This window comes from Puma concolor, chromosome D4 (assembly GCF_028749965.1).
Source record: "Puma concolor isolate L17-30 chromosome D4, mPumCon1.1.hap2, whole genome shotgun sequence".
Classification (NCBI taxonomy): domain Eukaryota; kingdom Metazoa; phylum Chordata; class Mammalia; order Carnivora; family Felidae; genus Puma; species Puma concolor.
In genome coordinates, this window is record NC_141679.1 from 32657581 (window position 1) to 32680357 (window position 22777).

The window sequence follows — 22777 nt, forward strand, 5'->3', positions numbered from 1 at the left end:
TGATTCAATTTGGGATTGTGATCTGATCATCAGGATCTTTTTATAAACGCACCACATGAGTAATTTCTATGCAGGGTTGGAAACCATTCTATTAACGGAAGGCAAACTTCCTCATTTGTAGGTCGGACTTCTGGGAATCCTGTTTTGGCCCTCAATTAGCTGCAAAAGCTAATGATTTAAGAGTTAAAATAATCCTGAAAAATTACTAATCCACAGAAGATGTAATCATATTCCATCACTAGAGGGCAAAATTTCTTCACTTTCAATATTATTTAACGTATTATTTCTTCAGGCTTATCATTCAGTTTCCTTTCCTCCTTTGAAAAGGAAGAGGGGCCGGATGATGATGTTTTAAAGAAGGCATGAAGCCTGACTTTCATGAATATCATTCCTTCCTATTTATAAAATCAGGGTTCCAGAGGCTATTATTAAAAGATCTCTGTGTCCTTTCATTTGCATATGCCCCCTTCCTAAAAGGTTTGTATTTTATAGGATGTACTGTTTTTACAGAGTGCATGGCTTTGCTGTATACCCTATCTTACCAAACAGGAGGTGGGGCTTGGCTGTATCTAAGATCTGATTATTTTCTGTTGCATAGAGTCAGAAAATAAATATCTCAGTTTTAAAATCATTTGATTTTTGTATCTTGAAATACAAAGTCTGCATTTCTAACAAGCTCCTAGGTGTTGCCAGTGTTGAGGCTGCTGGTGGAAAATTAACACTTGAGTAGTGGAAGGTGGAAAAGCCAGCGGCAGAAACACAACTCTTCTGAAGATACTTAAAATGTGGACTCCTACTGGTAGTGTTTGTCTGCCTATCCATCTATGATGTATCTATTCCCATGAAGACAGCTCACAAACCTAGTGGATTCCAGATTGGAAATCAGGAGGGATCAGAATCACTTGTTTGCTTCTTAAAAATAAAGATTCTTAGTCCCAACTGCTGGAGATTATGATTAGTAGGTCTGGAGAGGGACATAGACATTTGTATCTTTAACAAGTACCCAGAAGATTTTGCTAGAGCCCTCTGCTTTTAAAAATCACTGTTATTCTTTATCCATGGGATACAAGTATGCTGTTTCAAAGGGACACATGCACCCCCATGTTTATAGCAGCATTATCAACAATAGCCAATGTATGGAAAGAGCCCAATGTCCATCGATGGATGAATGGATAAAGAAAATATGGTGTATATATATATATATATATATATATATATATATATACACACACAATGGAGGATTACTAGGCAATCAAAAAAGAACAAAATCTTTCCATTTACAACTACATAGATGGAACTGGAGGGTATTAAGCTAAGTGAAACTAGAGAAAGACAAAAATCATATGACTTCACTCATATGAGGACTTTAAGAGACAAAAGAGATGAACATAAGGGAAGGGAAATAAAAATAATATAAAAACAGGGAGGGGGACAAAACAGAAGAGACTCATAAATATGGAGAACAAACTGAGGGTTACGGGAGGGGTTGTGAGAGGGGGGATGGGCTAAATGGGTAAGGGGCACTAAGGAATCTACTCCTGAAATCATTGTTGCACTATATGCCAACTAGTTTGGATGTAAATTTAAAAAAATAATAAAAAATAAAATTAGAGTGCTAAAAATAAATAAATAAATAAATATCACTCTTCAAAAACATATCCTTTACATATAAGGAGACAGAGGCCAGAGACGGGAAGGGAACTTTCTTTTTTTTTTTTTTTTTTTTTTTAATGTTTTATTTATTTTTGAGACAGAGAGAGACAGAGCATGAACAGCGGAGGGGCAGAGAAAGAGAGGGAGACACAGAATCCGAAACAGGCTCCAGGCTCTGAGCTGTCAGCACAGAGCCTGATGCGGGGCTTGAATTCACAGACCACAAGATCATGACCTGAGCCGAAGTCAGACGCTCAACCAACTGAGCCACCCAGGCGCCCCTGGCAGGGAACTTTCAAAGTTAGTGACAGAAGGAACCAGGATATAGGGTCTCCTGACCCTACTGGATTGAGATATGGCTTCCAGTTAGGAGTTAATGTATACTTGATTCTAATTATTATGCTATGTCATTGATGGATGTAGTAACTAGTTTCCAAAGACGGCCCACAATGAACCTCAATTCTGGACATTCACACCCATGTATCATCCACTCTTGCATTCAAACTGAGCTGACTCTGTCACTTGCTGAATAAATAGCACAGCATCTGGAAATGACGTTGTGAAACTTCAGAGGCTAAGCCTTAAGGAGTGTGCAGCTTCCACATTCTTCCATTATGGAACACTCCATTTTGAACCCAGACAACATTCCAGGAGGAATGACACTCGAGCAACCACATGGAGAAGTCTACATGGGCAAGAACCAAGACCCAGGTCAGCATACTCAGCTGCGCTCCCAGCCAGCTGCCTATCACTAATTTTCTGGCTATGTGAATGTGACTACAATGGACCTTTTAGCCATCCGCCCCAGTGGATTTCAACTGTCTACTCAACTCTCAGAGTAAGAAATAATAAATTGTTTTTTCAAGCCTCCAAGTTTTGGAGTGGGTGTTATACCACATGAGATAGATGAAATGACAGAAGAAATCTCTTACCTGTTAGGCTGGAAAGAGATTCGGTCATAGCCCGTGAGTTCACACAAGTCCTTCTCAAGCTCTCGGAAAAGTTGCTGATATCCTTGAGCTTGGTCCAGAGGCACAAACGGGTGGATATTTGCAAACTCCTTCCATGTAATAGGCTGAAGAGCAATGGGGGAGAAGACACATGCATATGTACATATTGTAATAGTAATTACCAATACTAACTTTAATGATGATGATGAGTATAGTAATAGCTAGCACAAAGAGTGCTTACTATGTGCCAGGCACTGTTTTAAGCACTTTAAATATATTCATTTAAACCTCACCACAATCTTAACAGATAAATACTGTTACTGCCATCATTTTACAAGTGGGTCACAAAAGCCCAGAAAGGGAACTTACACAAAAATATAAACTTTTTCTGTCTTTTCAGGAACAAAATATATTTATATCCATGAAATCCAATGAGTTGTTGGAGGTAAGGTTTACTCAAACTCTTATACAGCACCTATATTATTCTGTCTTCATTGAGCAGAACAAGACATAAACCAAAGTAAATGGGAAAAACCTTTCTAATAACAATATAACATGATTTCCTTTGCCTGATGTCATTTGTTGTATGGAAAAAAAGGAAGATAGTTTTGCTAAAATGGATCCTAGCCTAGTAGAGATACTTACCAACTACATGATCAGGTTACAACAAATCTTCTGTTGATATAAGAAATAAATGAGGGGCGCCTGGGTGGCTCAGTCGGTTAAGCGTCCGACTTTGGCTCAGGTCACGATCTCACGGTCTGTGAGTTCGAGCCCCGCGTCGGGCTCTGTGCTGACCGCTCAGAGCCTGGAGCCTGTTTCCGATTCTGTGTCTCCCTCTCTCTCTGACCCTCCCCCGTTCATGCTTTGTCTCTCTCTGTCTCAAAAATAAATAAACATTAAAAAAAAAAAAAGAAATAAATGAAAACCTCCAGTCTATACCCTTCTGGTATTTCTAGAAAGAAGGCTTAAGGTTCTGAATTCTACTGAGCATAATAAACTCCAAGTTGATAAAAGCTTTTTACAATGCAGATTTAAAAGGGGGAATAGGAGGGGCACCTGGCTGGCTCACTCAGTAGACATATGACTCTTAGTCTCGGAGTTGTGATTTGATCTCCACATTGGATGGGGAGATAACTTAAAATAAAATCTTAAAAAGTACACAAATAAATAAATAATGGGGGTAGGAAAGCATAAATACTTTAATATTAGTTAATTATTAATTACATACATTAATTTAATTAATAATGTTTATTTTAATTTAAAAAAAAATTTTACTCATAAATTTAAATGACCAAGTCACAATAAAACTAGGGTTTGTCCTGAGATTGTTGAATACCAGGTAAAGAATTATTTAGACAGTTACTAAATCACAGTCCCAGTAGCTTTCTCTAGTTATCCACTTATGTACAAGCTAGAACACTGCTCCTATTAAATTCCTTCCTAAGAAAAGTTTTTAAGAAAACCTCCTACTTACTGCGAGTTCAGATGAGCTGTTGAGCTTCATGGTGCAGGACCCCTTTAAGAAGCACATCCAAAATGTATCACATTAATAATTTCCTCTTATCCCTCTGATCTCCCGACATGGCCACCCCTTCATTCCTCTTGCAGCATATCAGCTGCAACCCAAAGAGGTGGAACCAGGCGTGAGATAGAAGCAGGAATAAAAGGCAACAATTACCAGTGGAATCATGCTGTGAACAAGGGAAATATCTTTGTTTTCCAATTTCTTCATATATCGGACAATGTTTGTTTCTGAGTGATAGCTATGAACACAAAACACATGATTTGGGCCATTATAATGAGCTAAGAGTCCATGCACATCCTCCTGAAAGATAAGACACACTGAGATCTACCTTCAAACTACAGATCAAATTGAGCCATAGCCAACATGCTAACAAAGTGTCAGAAGCAAGGACATAGAACCCCCACAAACCTCAGGGATGCACCAGGACAAGAAGATTCCAGTGGTCAGGTTAGGAAGAAGAGGATGTTGAGTTCCTGGGTATGAACATCAGCCTGGCAACTATGCATCCAAACTCCCCTCTTCCTGACAAGTGGGTTAGGGGTTACAGTTCCAATGGAGCAGAGCCAGCAACAGGTGGCTTTGCCACAATCAGGAATGGAATCCTTATGGCAATGGTTTCTTAGTGAGCCATGGCTGAGCTACAAAAACCAGATCCATCTCACAGGTGGATTCAGAAGCCACTCTCTATTGTACTCCTGAGCCACAGTACACAATGCAGAAGTCTCACACCCAAGCAAACCTGTTAAACACTTGATGTGTGAGGAATGAGCTAGTTCTCTTGAAGGCAGTCCCTGGAATACCTCTCCGCTCCTCACCCATGCTTTCGGCAACCAGCTCCTGCATGGAGAGACCACAGAGTAACGGAAGGGAAGCAAGCCTTGAATTGCTCAGCATGCATTCTGACAAAGCACTGCAGATATACTACCACTGCCCACCTCCCTGGCATCTGTCATGGTTAGGTAAAAGGTATCAGGAGTCATGAATTGTGGCAATTGTCCAGAGCACTATTTTCAAAGTCTGTTGACCTCTGCCTTAGATAAAAAAGGAAATATGACAATTTTTATGCCCCCCACTGCACCAAAAAACTTCTCCTGCGTGTTCCTTGAGTAATGAAGCAAGTTCCAGGAAGTTATTTTGAAGTGCTATCCAGGGGCGCCTGGGTGGCGCAGTCGGTTAAGCGTCCGACTTCAGCCAGGTCACGATCTCGCGGTCCGTGAGTTCGAGCCCCGCGTTGGGCTCTGGGCTGATGGCTCAGAGCCTGGAGCCTGTTTCCAATTCTGTGTCTCCCTCTCTCTCTGCCCCTCCCCCGTTTATGCTCTGTCTCTCTCTGTCCCAAAAATAAATAAACGTTGAAAAAAAAAAAAAAATTTAAAGTGCTATCCAAAAAAGTTATGATGATACCACTCAAGTAAGGATTCTCACTTTACACCGCTTTTGTCTTTGACAACAAGTTTAATAAAATACACGCACTAAAATGGGCGAAAGGGCAATCTCCTCAAATGAGGCTGAGAAAACTGGTATCCACATGCAAAAGAATCAAGTTGGATCCTTATCTTACAACATATAGGAAAACTCAAACTGAACTAAGAACCTAAATTTAAAAGCTAAAATTATAAAACTTTAAGAGAAAAACATAGGCACAAATCTGCATTACCTTGGATTTAGATTTTGGTTTCTTAAATACGACACCAAAAGCATGAGTAACATGCTTTTGAGTAACAAAAAGAAAAAATAGAGTGGACTTTAATTAAAATAAACTTCTGCATATCAAAGGCACTATCAAGAGAGTTAAGAACTCACAGAATGGGAGGAAATGTTTCCATATCATATCTGATAAGGGTTAATATCCAGAATATATAAATACATGTCTTGTTCTTCATTCTGCCTCAGGCTGATAGTATAGCCATCTAGAGCCCTCAGTGGATACTTCATAAATATTCCTTAAATGCATGGAACAAATACCTGTGGTTAAATTTAATGCAGAATTCTAGACAGAATATGGCTTATTCAGTCCTATTTATTACTTAAGGCTTAAAAAAGAACAGTGTGATATCTCTTTGATGATTTATATTTGTTATCTAGTACTCTAGATAAGTCCCTTGTTAAAGAGTGCATAGGCAACCAGGACAGAACCTATTACTACTGACCACTTTCTTTTTCATCCGTGCAAGTGTAACCTTTCTCCTCACATGGCCCTGCAATTTCATTGTTTCAGAAATCAACTCAGTCACACTATACTGTGTCTAGTTCTCAATATAATCCTTGGCCTCTAAGCCTTTATAGTTGCTTTTCCAAGTGTCTGGAACCTCTCCAGCCCCAGCCTCCTGGTCATTAACTGTGCCATCTTAGATTCACAGAGTCCTCAGAGCCTAACATATTACCTGCCATATATTAGGTGTTCAATAAATATGTTACATGAATGAGTATTTTCCCAGAATTGACATAACCAGGACACCAATGTCATGATTCCCCATTTGGGACAGTTTGAATTAAACACCATTAACCATCCTTCAAATTAGCTTGACTTCCAGTTCCTAGCTAGGGCCCACAGCAGTGACCACTAGCTATAGGGGATGGTCAGTGGCATAATTTTTAACAGCAGTCCACCCAGTTTCACACTTGGAATCACAAGAGGCACAGCTATCTTGGACAACACCTCAAATACTCATTGAGAGAAATGTATCTTCTTATTTTACTTACAGCAGATGACTCACAGCCAAAGATCCACAATAAGTCATCCAGATCTTTTTCACTCACTGTTTCATCAAGAGAAATACCAAGCTGCAGAAATGAAAATTAAAGGGAAAACATCAGCCCTAAACTCCAAGACCAGTCAGTGGAGAAACCCCAAGAGAGGTCAAAGGGAAGAAGGTGCTAGATAAAACTCTCAGTTGTTTCAAACTATCAGGGTGCCATTATACCCAAGTTGGCCCGTAGGTGAAGTTGACTAGACGAGTTTAGTTTAGTTTAGTTTAGTTTAGTTTAGGTTTTATGAACCATTTCTGGACCCCAGCAGTCTCATGCCTGCAGGTCACCCCTACTGGTGCTAGATAGACTTATCCTTTTCTTCCTTTAACTTACTTCATTATGGTGCTTATCACACCATACTGGGTATGATACTATACTTCAACAGTCATCCTGGGAAGAGTATTATGAGCAAAATATGTGCCTAGGAGTATCATACATGAAAACATAAAGTCTTAAGGAAAGCTAAGAATGAATTATCCTTTGAAGGTCACAATGTTCAAAGTTGGAAAACAAAATTGTTTGTAAGACGTAGATTGTGCCTAAAATTTAAATATTGGGTTTTTAAATAAAGAAGAAAATTTTTAGTGAGTAAAGTTATGAAATCTTAGAGAATATATAAAGAAATGGAAAAGTTTTACTTACCATGCCATCCTCAAAGAGCCGAAAATTGATTTGCCGCTGAGTGGCCCTGTCCAAAACCTCCTTCACTGAGCAGCCACACTGAATCTTCAAAGTGTCAAAGAACAATTCATGCTGGAGTTGATGTCCAGCTCGCTTGAGACCTAGATAAGATAGGAGAGCCACCAGTCCCCAACAAAGAAATCTGCTCCTCTGCTCTTGGCATTCCACAGAGAAATAAAGAAGTAAATTCTAACCATTGTCTATTTCTGGTCTTAGCCAGTGTTTTGGTAACTGCTTTTTTTTTGTAAAGAAATTAAATGCTTATTACTATAGTAGAGACTATTATGAAATAAATACATATAAAAAGAAAAATCACCATAATCACCATCTAGGAATAACCGTGGGTTACATTTTGGTGTGTATTCCTCTAGAACTGTAATGTATGTGTGTATGTGTGCATGTGTGATATATCATACATCTCTTTACACTTTAAAAAAATTTAATGTATCATGAATATTTTTATTTTCTACAGATCAATAACTATATCATTATTTTTAATGGCAGTGTCACATTCAAATGTATGCATGTGCCAGAGTTAATCAATTATTTTTGGACATTTAGGCTGTTTTCAAGATTGTGGTATTATAAATAATGTTTCAATGGACACCTGATTATTTCCTTTAGATACATTTCTAAGAGTAGAATTTTTGGTCCCAAATGTAGGCATATTTTAAAAGGCCTCATAAAAGTTATACCAACATCAGCATTCTTCTTAATCTTTGCCAAAGTAATGGGAGAAACACTATTGTTTCAATTTACATTTCCTTAATAGTGAGGCTGAAATGTCATATGTTTATTGGCCATTGATTTGTACATGTATTTCTTCTAAAATTTGGGGCATCTGTGTGGCTCAGATGGCTCAGGTCATGATCTCACAGTTAACAAATTCGAGCCCTGTGTCAGGCTCTGTGCTGACAGCTCGAAGCTGGAGCCTGCTTCGGACTCTTTGTCTCCCTCTCTTTCTCTCTGCCCCTCCTCTGATCACACACTGTGTATCTCTCTCTCAAAAAATAAAAATATTAAAATAAATAAATAAATAAAATAATTTATACTTCATGATCTTTGGTCATTTTTCTCTGAGTGATCATCCCTCTCATTTATGGGGTTGAGGGATAAGAAAAATCCATATTAAAATTTTTAACACTCAGTATATCATAGATGTTGAAGTAATTTCTTATTTGACTTTTAATTTTGAATACAGTATTGGACATACAGTGAGTTTTCTATTTTACTTACTCAGGTTTATCAGTCTTGTTATGTTCGAAAGTTTTTAAATAGATAAATGACTCACCTTCAGACAGAATCAAAGTGGCATTATGTACCCTCCTAGCAATATGCTTCAGCCCATGAGAACCATGGTAGATTGCAAACATGGCAGCCATATTCGCCAAGAGAGCCTAAAACAACAAACAGCATTTAAGGAACCATGTTCAATAACATGATGGAAGACAATTAGTGGGAAGGAGTATTCTCTTGACTTGAAATGCCAAAATTAAAAACAGGGACAAAACAAAATGATCTGCATTAACTATGAGAGGGGGAGACCATTCTCAACCTACCTGACTATCTGAGGGGCAAACACAACATCCAATATAGTCAGATCGAATTTGACGACTATAAAGGAGAAGGTTCATTGATGCAATATAAACATGTCACTCATAAGGGGAAGATCAGGCTGTCATTAAATATTGATGGGCAATATTTAATGTTGCAAGATGTGGAGCGTTAAAGTCATCAGGGAAAAAAAGTGATATCTAAGGATTTTATACTCAATCAGTTATTCAAGGATAAAACCAACAAGGAATTTTCAAATATATAAGAACTCGGGGGGGCCCTGGGGAGCGTCCGACTTCAACCCAGGTCATGATCCCGTGCTTTGTGGGTTCAAGCCCCATGTTGGGCTCTGTGCTGACAGCTTGGAGCCTGGAGCCTGCTTCAGATTCTGTGTCTCCCTCTCTCTCTGCCTCTCTCCTGCTTGCACTCTGCCTGTGTCCCCAAAATAAATAAATATTAAATTAAAAAAAAACTCAGGGAACATATCTTCTGAGAACTTAAAGCACTAGACGCTGAATTTCAGCAAACCAAGAGATGAATAAGGATTATGTGGCAAGGTTCTACCAAATATGAAAATGAAGGATGCAGTGGAATAAAACCAAAATAAATTTGCAGGACATGTATTAGGAAGAGAAAATCAGAATCTACTGGCTATTTCCTCTCTGCTCATAGCAAGGTCACTTTCTAAAGTAAAGATATCTCCCCTTGACCATTGGCCTGAAGTTTCACAAAAATATTTACAGGGAAGTATATGTTTTTGTGTGACAGAAAATAGAAAAGAATGGCATTGAAATTTCTCAGAAATAAGGGACACAGACAACTCCAATGACGCTTCAGTGAGGAAGTCCTGCATGGGGAGCAAGGAAAGGCCCCACTGTGATGGCATGTAGGTCAGGAAGGAGGATAAAAAGAGAATGGTTAGGATGAGAGACCAAAATAAGTGACAAGGAGGGGGAAAATGATGGAGGCCCACCTCCTGCTTCTCTTCCTCTTGTTCTTATCTTTATTGGCTTTATCATCCTAGATCCTGCCAATAAGCAATCTTCTAACCATGCAATATCATCCTTGCCCCCCAGGTAATTGGTCCAAAACCAAGTCTCAGACTCCTTCCCTACCCAGTCCACTCCATTCTCCCACAGCCCCTCCTATTTTACTGGTCTAGCACCTAGACTCTGATATTTCCAGTCCCACTAGTGACTTTTCTACTAATGTACAAGGTTAGCAGTTCAAGGTCAACTTCACAGTCATTCATCCTAGAGTGGGAAGAACACCTGAAAAACACAGTGCTTTAAAGTTGGAACATGTTCATTATTGGATCTAGTGTCAGGTGCATATTTTCTTTGCTAGGCTACTAGAAGGAATCCATGGGACCACTGGAAAACAAGAAACAGTTCACAAAAAATACTAGAAACTGAAACCAACAGTCAATAAAGAAAATGGAAAGGAAAAGAAAACATCTGAAAACAGAGAAATGGACTTCATTGGGCCAAAATTCCCCAAGAGAGTTTAGACTATCGTGTGGGACTCTATACAACAACTAGTTGTTGGGGCACCAGGGTAGCTCAGTCGGTTTAGTGTCCGACTTTGGCTCAGATCATGATCTCATGATCTCACAGTGAGTTCGAGCCCCACTTTGGGCTCTGTGCTGACAACTCAGAGCCTGGAGCCTGCTTCAGATTCTGTGTCTCCCTGTTTCTGTCCATCCTCTGCTTGCACTCTGTCTCTGTCTCTCTCTCTCAAAAATAAACATTAAAAAAAATTAAAATAAAAAAAAGAAAGAGAAATGTAGAAGCACTACAGTACATTCCAGCTATGAAGAGGGCAAGTCAAACAATCCATGACACTGTGTATCTAAATGCTTATGACTACTACAGGAGAATTAAAACTCAGGCCTCATAATCACAAAATCCTCTGGAAGCCTCTCATTGTAACAGCTTTGTAGATGGTGGTTCATGTCCCTTTTTAATCCAGAGGTGATTCTTGAGTAGCCAACAAATTGATGACTAGTAAAATCATTTTTAGGGGCTCCTGGTTGGCTCAGCTAGTTGGGTCACTGACTCTTGATTTTAGCTCAGATCATGTCTCATGTTTTATGAGCTAGAGCCCCACATCAGGCTCTGCACTGACAGTACAAAGCCTGCTTGAGATTCGTCCTCTCTCTCTGCTCTTCCCCCACTTGCACTCTAGTGGTCTCTCTAAAAATAAACTTAAAATTTTTAAATCATTTTTAGAAATCTTAGAAAGGCATTAGAACTCCAAAGGAAGTTCAGACAAATAAAGACCGAGAAAATTTGAATTTTCTGGATAATCTGGATAAAGTTAATTAGTATACTTAAAGAAAGTAATTTTTAAAAAAAGGAGTAAAAAAAAGCTCGTGATTAAAATTTGCTCAAGACTTTGGGAGGGAGGGGCCAAGATGGCGGGGCAGCGGGCTTCTCTCATCTCTGAAATGCAGCTAACCCTTTTGCACACCTAGAAAATTGATCTGAGGAATAAAACAACAATCTGCATAACTTAAGCTACAGGTAAGTGGCAGGGAGAGATGAACTGGGGGAGAGAGAAGCCATGGAGGGTAGGGAGCTGTTTATGAGAAGAGAGAAGAGACAAAGGGGGGAGAGTACAGGAAAAGCACTCCCCCCAGAAGTAACTGGAGAGAAAAGAGAGAGTGGAAGAACCCTCAAGTGACTGAACAAGAAGAGGAGAAAAGACAGGGTTGATACCATAAGGACTCTATAAACAGAGGAGAGCAGACTGGGAAATTCCTCAGCTCAATACCTGGTGGTGCTCAGCAGGAGGGGCGAATCCCCAGGAGCAGGCAGTGAGGTCCAAAGAGACAAAAGGCCACACAGGGAGAAGTGGTTCCCCTGCTAGGAGAGCATTTGGTAGAGGCCTTATGGTCTCCCCACAGGCAAAGATCCCAATGGACCCTGAAGAATAGTCACGTTTGCTGGCATTGGAGGAAAGATGCCAGGGGGTGGTGAAATCTGGTGCTGGCTAGATGTTCCAATTTACCATAATCCTTGAACCTTTACTGCCATGAAATTGCACGGACTTTTCTGGGGCAAGACAGCACCCAGCCAGAATTTTTCAACCTCTGCAATACTGCAATTGTACAAACATTCCCGGGAGCAAACTGGCACCCAGGCATTGCTTGTTGAGACCCTCCCCCAAAGGGTTGGAGTGGGCTCAAGCCACAGGGCCCTCAGAAATGAGGGGTATGGAAAGACAGTCCCAGCTGAGAAAAAATTTGGGAGGGAGGTGCCACCTGGCAGGCTGATGGCTTGGACATCAATATGTATTACAAACCTGTAATCATTAAGACCATATGGTACTGGCACTTGAACAGACACACAGATCAATGGAACAGAATAGAGAACTCAGAAATGGCCCCACACATGCATAGCCACCTAATCTTTGACAAAGCAGGAAAGAATATCCAATGGAATAATGACAGTCTCTTCAGCAAATGGTTTGGGAAAAACTTGACAGCAACATGCAGAAGAATGAACCTGGACCACAATCTTACACCATACACAAAAATAAACTCAAAATGTGGCACCTGAGTGGCTCAGTCAGTTAAACGTCCGTCATGGTCAGGTCATTATCTCACAATTCATAGGTCGGAACCCCGCATCGGGCTCTGTGCTAACAACTAAGAGCCTACTTCAGATTCTGTGTTGCCCTCTCTCTCTGCCCCTCCCCCACTCAAGCTGTCTCTTTCTCACTGTCTCTCTCTCTCTCTCTCCCTCTAAGAAAATAAATATTTAAAAAAATTTGTTAAATAAGTAAATAAAATAAACTCAAAATGGATGAAAGACCTAAATGTAAGTCAGGAAGCCATAAAAATCCTAGAGGAGAAAACGGGCAAAACCTCTTTGACCTTGGCCGCAGCAACTTCTTACTTGATATGTCTCCAGAGGCAAGGGAAATAAAAGCAAAAATGAACCATTGAGACATCATCAAGATAAAAACCTTTTGCAAGGCGAAGGAAACAATCCTCAAAACTAAAAGGCAAATGACAGAATGGAAGAATATATTTGCAAATGACGTATCAGATAAAGGGTTAGTATCCAAAATCCATAAAGAACTTATCAAACTCAACACCCAAAAAACAAATAACCCAGTGAAGAAATGGGCAAAAGACACGAATAGACACTTATCCAAAGAAGACATCCAGATGGCAAACAGACACATGAAAAAATATTCAATATCACTCAGCATCAGGGAAATACAAATCAAAACCACAGTGAGATACCACCTTTTACCAGTCAGAATGGCTAAAATGAACAACTCAGGCAACAACAGATGTTGGTGAGGGTGCAGAGAAAGAAGAACCCTTTTGCACTGCTGATGGAAATGTAAACTGGTGCAGCCACTCTGGAAAACAGATGGAGGTTCCTCAAAAAATTAAAAATAGAACTACCCTATGACCCAGAAATTACACTACTAGGTATTCATCCAAAGGATACAGGTGTGCTGTTATGAAGGGGCACATGCACACCAATGTTTATAACAGTACTATCGACAAAAGCCAAAGTGTGGAAAGAGCCCAAATGTCCATCAAAGATGTGGTATGTGTGTGTGTGTGTGTGTGTGTGTGTGTGTGTGTGTGTGTATTATTACTTGGCAATCAGAAAGAATGAAATCTTGCCATTTGGAACTACATGGATGGAACTAGAGTGTATTATGCTAAGTGAAATTAGTCGGTCAGAGAAAGACAAATATCATATGCTTTCACTCATATGTGTAATTTAAGATACAAAACAGTTGAACATAAGAGAAGGGAAGCAAAACTAGTAAAATAAACAGCGGGACAAAACATAAGAGACTCTTAAATATAGAAAACAGAGGGTTGCTGGAGGGGTTATAGGTGGGGGAATTGGCTAAATGGGCAAGGGGCATAAAGATGACACTTGTTGGGATGAGCACTGGGTATTATACATAGGGGATTAATCACTGGAAACTATTCCTGAAATCATTATTGCACTATATGTTAACTTACTTGGATGCAAATTTAATAAATAAATAAATAAATAATAGAGATACTCAAAATCATTAGTTATAAGGGAAATTCATATGAAATCCACATGAGATATCACTTCACAGTCACTAAGTCACAGTCACTAAGTCACCAGTAATTCTACTCCTCAGTATGTGCCTAAGAGAACTGAAAACATGACCCCACAAAATCTTGTACATCAATGTGCATAACCACTTTAGTCAAAATAGAATAAAGTGAAAACAACCCAAATATCCATCAGTTGATGAATGGATAAACAAAATGTGGTATGTCCATACAGTGAGATATTATTCAGCCATAAAAAAATGAAGTACTGATTCATACTAGAATATATATGAAACTTGAAATCATTATGCTAAGTGAAAGAAGCTAGGCACAAATGGCCACTTATTGTATAATCCCACTTATATGAAATGTCCAGAATGCAAAGACAGAAAGTAGATTAGTGGTTCTCAAGGGCTGCAGGGAAGATAAAAGGATGGAGAACAACAATCACTTCATGGGAACATGTTTCATTTTGGGATGATGAAATGTTTAGAAATGAATGCCAGTGATGGTTGCACAACTTTATAAAAATACTAAAAATCATTGAACTGTATACTTTATTTTTTGAAAAAATTTTAATGTTTATTTCAAGAGAGAGAAAGACAGAGCATGAGCAAAGGAGGGGCAGAGAGAAAGGGAGACACAGAATCTGAAGGAGGCTCCAGGCTCTGAGCTGTCAGACCAGAGCCTGACACGGGGCTCAAACCCATGGACTGTGTGATTATGACTTGAGCTGCAGTCAGACGCTTAACCCATTGAGTCACCCAGGTGCCTCAGAACTGTATACTTTAAAAGAGCAAATTTTGGGGCACCTGGGTGGCTCAGTCGATTGAGTATCTGACTTTGGCTCAGGTCATGATCTCACAGTCTGTACTGGCAGCTCAGAGCCTGGAGCCTGCTTCTGATTCTATGTAGCCCTTTCACTCTGTTCCTCCCCGCTTGCACTCTGTCTCTCTCTCAGAAATAAATAAACATTAAAAAAAATTTTTTTAAGGGCAAATTTTATGGAAAGGTATACCTCAGTGAAAGAGCTGATGAAATGTAAATTGTATCTGAACACACCTGACTTTAGATAAAAGTTAATGAAAAAATGGCTTGTGGTGGTAAAACCTAAGACGTAAGAAAACACAAAGAACATGATGCAAATTCAGAGATCTGTGAAATATCACAAGTATACAGAAGAATTTTTAAAAACAATTTAGTAACACACTTTCAGAGATTAAAGGAAAAAAAAATCTCTGTACCACCAACATTGCAAAGCAAGGACAAGTACAGTGTGGAGCCTGTCATACTCAAGAGGAAAAGGGGCAGCCTGAGAACACGATGCAGTTGCTTTAAGAAGCAGAGGCTGGGGCACCTAGATGACTCAGTCAGTTAAGTGTCTGTCTCGTGATTTCGGCTCAGGTCATGACATGATCTCACGGTTTGTGGAATCAAGTCCCACATGGGGTTCCATACTGTCAGTTTGGAACTTGCTTGGGATTCTCTCTCTCCCTTTTTCTCTGCCCCTCCCCTGCTCTCTCTCTCTCTCTCTCTCTCTCTCAAAATAAATAAGTAAACATTAAAAAAAAATCAGAAGGTTGGAGAAAATCAGAAGACAGAGAGCTCAAGGAGCATTTCCAAAGATACATCATCTCCTAACAAAAAAGAATAATTGCATCTTTATAGAGAATGACACTGGAGTTATGGGCAACTGCTTCATACAACCAATTATGAAAAGAAACTCATGAAATGGAATAGACAATGCATAGCTGGAAGTTCTCCAGAATGAGAAAATTAAAATCAGAGAAGACAGAGTTGGGCTATCTCCAGGGCAAATATGACTTTAATAATTGCTGAAAAAGATAGAGACCTTTGTTCAGCCCAAGTTCACCTGTAAAATTAATTCCAAACATTGAAGCAGAAAACCCCTTGGGGTGCCTGGGTGGCTTAGTCGGTTGAGTATCCGACTTTGGCTCAGGTCATGATCTCACAGTATGTGGGTTCGAGCCCCTCATAAGGCTCTGTGATGACAGCTTGTTCAGAGCATACAGCCTGCTTCAGATTCTGTGTCTCCTTCTCTCTGTGTCTCCTCTCTGTCTCCCCCTCCCCTGCTCATGCTCTGTCTCTCTCTGTCCCTCAAAAATAAATAAATGTAAAAAAAATTTTTTTTTTCTAAAGAAAACCCCTTAATTCACTTATAATCAGACCGGCATTTTTTTGGAAGAACATGGGCAGGAAGGGCAAGACAGGAGCAGTCAGCTGCAGAGGACAGATAAATATTTAAGCAGATAATTCAACAAATGAAGGGTAAGCTACAGAAAGTAACAGCATCGTATAAAGTTCAACTTGCTATCAACAGAGGAAAAGTTTGTGACAGCTAGCTCCATCCTAAGATAATAGAAGAGCTCTTACCTGAAAAGAAATAGCCACCTTTTTTTTTTAAATGTATTTATTTAGAGAGACAGAGAAAGAGACAGAGAGCAAGCAAGGGAGGGGAAGGAGGTGCATGGAGAATCCTAAGCTGGCTCTATATTGTCAATGCAGAGCCTGATGCAGAGCTCAAATTCATGAACAGTGAGATCATGACCTAAGTTGAAATCAAGAGTCAGATGCTTAACCAACTGAACCACCCAGGTGCCCTGAAGCAGCCACCTTCTTGAGGCAACAAATACAGGAAAACCTACTGAGGAAAGTATTCCAAAGACCAATAGCTATAGAACCAACTTTAATAATACCTTATCATCTACTGACCCTGGAAAGGGTTTCTAAAACCTGGTGGTGGTGCTTTGAGCCAATGCCCTGAGAGAAAAAACTACTGTACTGCCCAATGAGATATGGGTGAGATCTCTTTCTCTGACCCTGAATGGAGAAGATGGACCTAGAATGGATTGGATGCTCAGGAACCATCTTCTACCTAAGCCTAGAAATTGGCTGGGTCTCAAACACTGCTCCCTCTGACCTGAGTCCTGGGCAACTTCCAGGCTCATCAGGAACTTGTGAAGCTCCTCCTCTTTTATTCCATCCATTTCAAGAATGATTTTCATGAGCCCACAGTAAGAATACCCCAAGACCACCACCAACTGGTCAGTCTGTACCATCCCCTCAAGCACAGTCACCTCAAACACTCTCACTTTGCTTCCTCACCACATTCCTGGAGGGCTTCCATTTTAGCCCTAAGAGAAGGTGCCCAGTAGCCACCCATAATGGACCTGCCTATGGCCAAGATTACTAGAGACACTGAAGTATAAAGTATGTACATGGACAGAGCTCTAGGTAAATACATCATATTTTGGTTCTGACAAGATCACAAGGCTTCTCTACCAATAAGATCTCTCCATTTCTGGTGTGCACACTGGTCAGCAGGTGGTGAAGGAAAATTAAGTGAATGAATGAGCAGCTCATGTCTACAGATTATAAGGCATTCAGTGGGAAGGACAGTCATGTGATCTACCTGAGCTGTACAAATGTTGCTAGTAGCTTTGTCTCTCCGGATGTGTTGTTCCCTGGTTTGAAGAGCAAGACGATACACTTCTTTCCCAGTGGCATCTCTGGGCAGAGAATAAAACATCTAGTTAGCAAAGATAATCACTACACCAAGGGTAGTCACAAATAGACCTGCTTCTTTCCTTCCCAGCTTGAAGGGAACCCAGCGAATTTATTCGGCTGCAAGGCCATAAGGAAATAATTACCAAGCCGTCCACTTCTAAATAGGACTACTAATTTTTAGTATGTACTTTGAGGGAGGGACCAAGGTATACACAATAAAGCTAGGAACCTTGAATGGAAACTTCCCAGGAATTACCCAGGCTAATATAATGATGGTGAATGTGGACTGAATTTAAAATTAAATTTAATGAAAAAAAATTAAATTTAATGAGAATTAAAGTTGACTATGAGCTTCTTGGCACACACAGGAAAAGGGGAAATATCTCACAAAGGAATTAATTTCTTCACTGGAAATCTAAAATAACTATACAGCTATTAAGAAAAAGAATGTGCTGAATCACTAAATTGTACACCTGAAATTAATATTACACTGTATGTTAACTAAATGGAATTTAAATAAAAACTTAAAAAAAAAGAATGTTAATAATCTTACCACCTATCTCTAAGAAAAATTTTCCTTCTTTCTGAATACAGTTAATAATTTGGATAACATGGAGCACCTGGGTGGCTTAGTCGGATAAGGGACCTACTCATGATTTCGGCTTGGGTTGTGACCTCTTAGTCGGGAGATGAAGCCCCACAAGTAGGATTCCATGCTGAGTGAAGAGTCTGCTTGGGATTGTCTGTCCCTCCCCTGCTCGCTCACGCTCTCTCTCTCTCTCTCTCTCAAAATAAATACACATTAAAAGAAAAGTATTTGGATAAACACAAAGATTCAGCAGTCTTATCCTGTATTTCATCAAGCTCTGGGGTCCATTTTTCAGAAAGGTAAGTTCAATATAAAAATCAGCAGACAATAATTAATATATTAAACTTTTATTAATTAGAATAGTCTCTACCTCATCTCATCTGGTCAAAACACATCATTGAAAGAAACTAATGTAAGAATATTTGAAGACATTTATTTTTACACTGAAAAGCAAGGTGCCTCTTGCTATTATGTGATAATCCATGAGTATTTCAAAAATTCACATCATTCACTAATATAGACTATTCACTTAGGTTAGTAAGTCCAACCTCTATGAAAGGTCTAGTCTAAAAGATCATGCTAAATTTCCCCAGTAATGATCATGTCATTCATCTAAATTCTTAATCTGAGGAGCTTTATCAATGAATAGCACTTGGGAAGATACATTTGGAAATTACTAGCGGGGTGCCTGGGTGGCTTACTCAGTTGAGTGTCCAACTTCAGCTCAGGTCATGCATGATCTCACAGTTTGTGGGTTCAAGCCCCCAAGTCAGGCTCTGTGCTGACAGCTTGGAGCCTGAAGCCTGCTTCAGGATTCTGTGTCTCCCCCTCTCTCTCTGTCCCCCCCACCCCACCCCTGCTGGTGCTCTCTCTCTCTCTCTCAAAAATGAACAAATAAACATTTTTTAAAAATTCCTAGAATAAACAAGTGGCAGGCCTCTAGGATCACATTATGTTCATGATAATCTCTCACTATACTTGTATTTTACATAACTGTGTAGCATGATAATGCTTTTGAGAATGAAACTGGTCAGATAAAAAACACACCTAGAATATCAAGTCTTTCAATGCTTTCAACAACCTAATTTAATTCACTTATATGCCTTCAATACAAATATGTTATAAATTATTATATACATGGCCCAGGTAAATTTAGAGAGAAATCAACAACTTTTGTGATAAGAAGGAACAAAGAAACTAATAGTAACAATAAAAGGGTAAAAACATGAGCTGCTTTACCTTGTTACCCCCACCATTCTCCCAGGCATCATCCTCACCAAACTTTCTCTGACAGCGAAAAAGGCTGCATGTGGTCCGCCATAGCCCAGTGGCACTCCAAATCTCTGTGAGCTACCTAGGGCAATGTCTACACCAAATTCTCCAGGTGGCCTCAAGATACACAGAGCTAAAAGGTCAGTAGCACAGCAGACCAGGCTCTAAAGAGGAAACAAGAGAAAATGGACATGGTTGTTCCCTTCCCCTGAAAGAAATGGGAGAGTAGCAAATTATCCCCAATATAAGCAGACAGACAGAGGGTTGTTTCATGCCATTTACTCAATGATTCACTAAAAAATATTTACGGAGTTTTTACTATGTACCAGGAATTAGTTGGTGAACAAAACAAATTTGAAGGCAGGCAGGAAGGAGACAGTTTTACCATTCCAGGTGATACAAATATGGAAATTAAGACACATCCAAAAATCAATACAAAGTTGGGACAGACCTACGTGGACCCCCACAAGGAGACAGCTGCCTACCCCCGTCTGATGGGCCCTCTCCACGAGCTCTGTGAAATCTTCCACCTTCCCCTCAGTGTCTGGGTACTGGAACAGCACTCCACTAACATCTTTTCCACTGAAGTCCATTTCATGGGGTAATTTCAGCTCAATGAGAACTCCATTGTATCTGGAAAGACAGAAGACAAAGAACAATCATGCTTTTGGTTTTCAAAAGGAAATGAAACTCCGTAAAATTTGTTTTCAGTGATAGAGAATTCACATTCTGTGTCCTTCCTCGTTGCCACCACCCCCCCCAACTTCATCCAATACACACACACCCCCATCTCACACCTGACTGGTAACAATGCTTCACACCATCTCACATGCTGCCAACAGTCTGACTTCTGTTTCTCTCTTGTACCTTCCCTTACCATTCCCATTACCCCTTTCCTGCCAGAACCTTCTGAGAGGATCAGGAACATGGCTTCCTAGGACTAAAGAATCAATTCCTGCAATCACAGAGCTGTCTCACCAGGTCACCACCTTCACCCAGGATCAGCTTTAGATGAATGGAAAGCCATCAATTAAACAAAGAGAAAGACCTTCCTTAACCATCCAGTTTCAATCATATGTGAGAATACACCTTCTAAAGGGATGGTGGTATGGGGTGGGGGGAGATTGCCCAGCTCTTACAAGAAGAAAACAGGCGGCTCAGTGGTTTAAGTGTTCAGCTTCAGCTCAGGTCATGATCTCACAGTTTGTGAGTTCAATCCCCACATCAGGCTCTTGCTGACAGCTCAGATTCTAAAGCCTGCTTTGGATTCTGTGTCTCCCTCTCTGTCTGCCCCACCCCACTCACACTGTCTCTCTCTCTCTCAAAAATAAACAAGCATTTAAAAAACACAAAAGGGGCACCTGGGTGGCTCAGTCAGTTAAGCGTCCGACTTCGGCTCAGATCATGACCTCACGGTTTATGAGTTTGAGCCCCGCATTGGGGTCTGTGCTGACAGCTCAGAGCCTGGAGCCTGCTTCAGATTCTGTGTCTCCCTCTCTCTCTGCCCCTCCCATGTTAATGCTCTGTCTCTCTCTCTCAATAATAAATGTTAAAAAAAATTTTTTTTAGACACAAAAAAACAAGAAGAAAGCAAATAAACACACTGGCAAGTGATAGTTGTGCTGTTTATCTGATTGCAGCACTAAACAAATACAGTACACTTGCTTTAATCTATATCATACCACATCTAGGTTTAAGTGGATTCTGTATAAACTATGTTTGCAAGAATACACACAAAACCCTAATTGTGGGAGAGTTCCATTTTCTCCCTCTGCTTTGCAAACTCTGAAACATTGCTGAAATTATTTTAATATTTTAATTTTATTTTTACAAAAAGGAAACAAATAGCATGGTTACTCAATATAGAGCAGAGGTGGGGCACCTGGGTGGCTCAGTTGGTAAGTGTCCAACTTCAGCTCAGGTCATGATCTCATAGTTCATGAGTTCGAGCCCCTCTCAGGCTTTGTGCTGACAGCTCAGAGCCTGGAGCCTTCTTTGGATTCTGTGTCTCCCTCTATCTCTCTGCCCCTCCCTTACTTGTACTCTGTCTCTCTCTCAAAAATAAATAAAACATTAAAAATTTTTTAAAATAAATAAATAAAGCAGAGCCAACTAAAGTCACTCATGTGTTCTCTCAGTTCTGACACATTTTTCTTACCAGCAAGATCTCAGGAAGAAAGTGGGAAAGAAAGTAAAATTCAACAACCGCAATTTAAACCAGGTTCACTTCCAATCAGTTTGGAAGTAAGAAAAGAAACAACAGAGATGAGCATGATGCTATCCCTGAGTTCAAAACATGAGTGAAATTAATTACTTAGCTCGAGTCTGGACCACAGCTATTGTCTGTGGGTGGCAACGGGGGTCAACCAAAAATTTCTTCCTCTTATTGTGTCTGTTGGAAAGAAAAATCACATTAAAAAATGCACATTAAAGAAATCAAAGTATCTTCTAAGAATGCAAAGCAAAGTTGGTACTTAGGGAATCTCTGAGCATGGTATAAAATATGAGGCATTAATTACAGTGGTTAGAATTCTACTGAAATCCAATTTGTGTGGTTAAAAAAAAACAAAACAGTTACCAAATGGGAGTCACTTGTGCTAGGCCCATGTCACCAAACTGAGGCTTAATACATACCTGATTACAACCTTCCCTAGTAATATAATCTTACCTAGTCAGTCTAGAATATCCTGGTAAGCACCAAAGAGGTAATTCACCTAATAAAACACTTTTTGTCTCCCAAAGGAAAGTGACCTTGCTCTAAATAATCCTTGTTTTGTTTCTTTAGGACTTCCTTCACCTACCTTTAAAAACCTTTCCCTTTCAAACTGGACAGAAACATGTAAAAGGATGAAACTGGACCACTTTCTTATACCATACATAAAAATCTATTCGAAATGGAGGAAAGGCCTAAATGTGAGACAGGAAACCATCAAAATCCTAGACGAGAGTACGGGCAGTAACCTCTTTGACATCAGCCATAGCAACTTCTTACTAGATGGATTTCCTGAGGTAAGGAAAACAAAAGCAAAAATGAACTATTGGGACCTCATCAAGATAGAAAGCTCTACACAGCAAAGGACAAAATCAACAAAACTAAAAGGCAACCGATGGAATGGGAGAAGATATTTGCAAATGACATATCTGATAAAGTGTTAGTATTCAAAATCTATAAAGAACTTACCAAACTCAAAACCCACAAGACAAATAAT

The 22777-nt window shown here is 39.8% G+C and overlaps 1 protein-coding gene across 1 annotated transcript in view; it reads right to left on the bottom strand.

The window, feature by feature from the left end:
* The window catches only part of GLDC (glycine decarboxylase), a 97819-nt gene that overhangs the window by 38696 nt on the left and 36346 nt on the right, over positions 1–22777 (bottom strand). The window contains exons 5-15 of the mRNA XM_086685230.1: positions 21883–21960; positions 20054–20201; positions 19536–19732; positions 17613–17709; positions 8852–8957; positions 7522–7661; positions 6832–6912; positions 4871–4968; positions 4285–4369; positions 4081–4122; positions 2586–2728 (exon numbers count right to left, since the gene is read on the bottom strand). Of these exons, the coding sequence (XP_086541356.1) occupies positions 2586–2728; positions 4081–4122; positions 4285–4369; positions 4871–4968; positions 6832–6912; positions 7522–7661; positions 8852–8957; positions 17613–17709; positions 19536–19732; positions 20054–20201; positions 21883–21960 (1215 nt within the window). The remainder of the gene's footprint in view (positions 1–2585; positions 2729–4080; positions 4123–4284; positions 4370–4870; positions 4969–6831; positions 6913–7521; positions 7662–8851; positions 8958–17612; positions 17710–19535; positions 19733–20053; positions 20202–21882; positions 21961–22777) is intronic.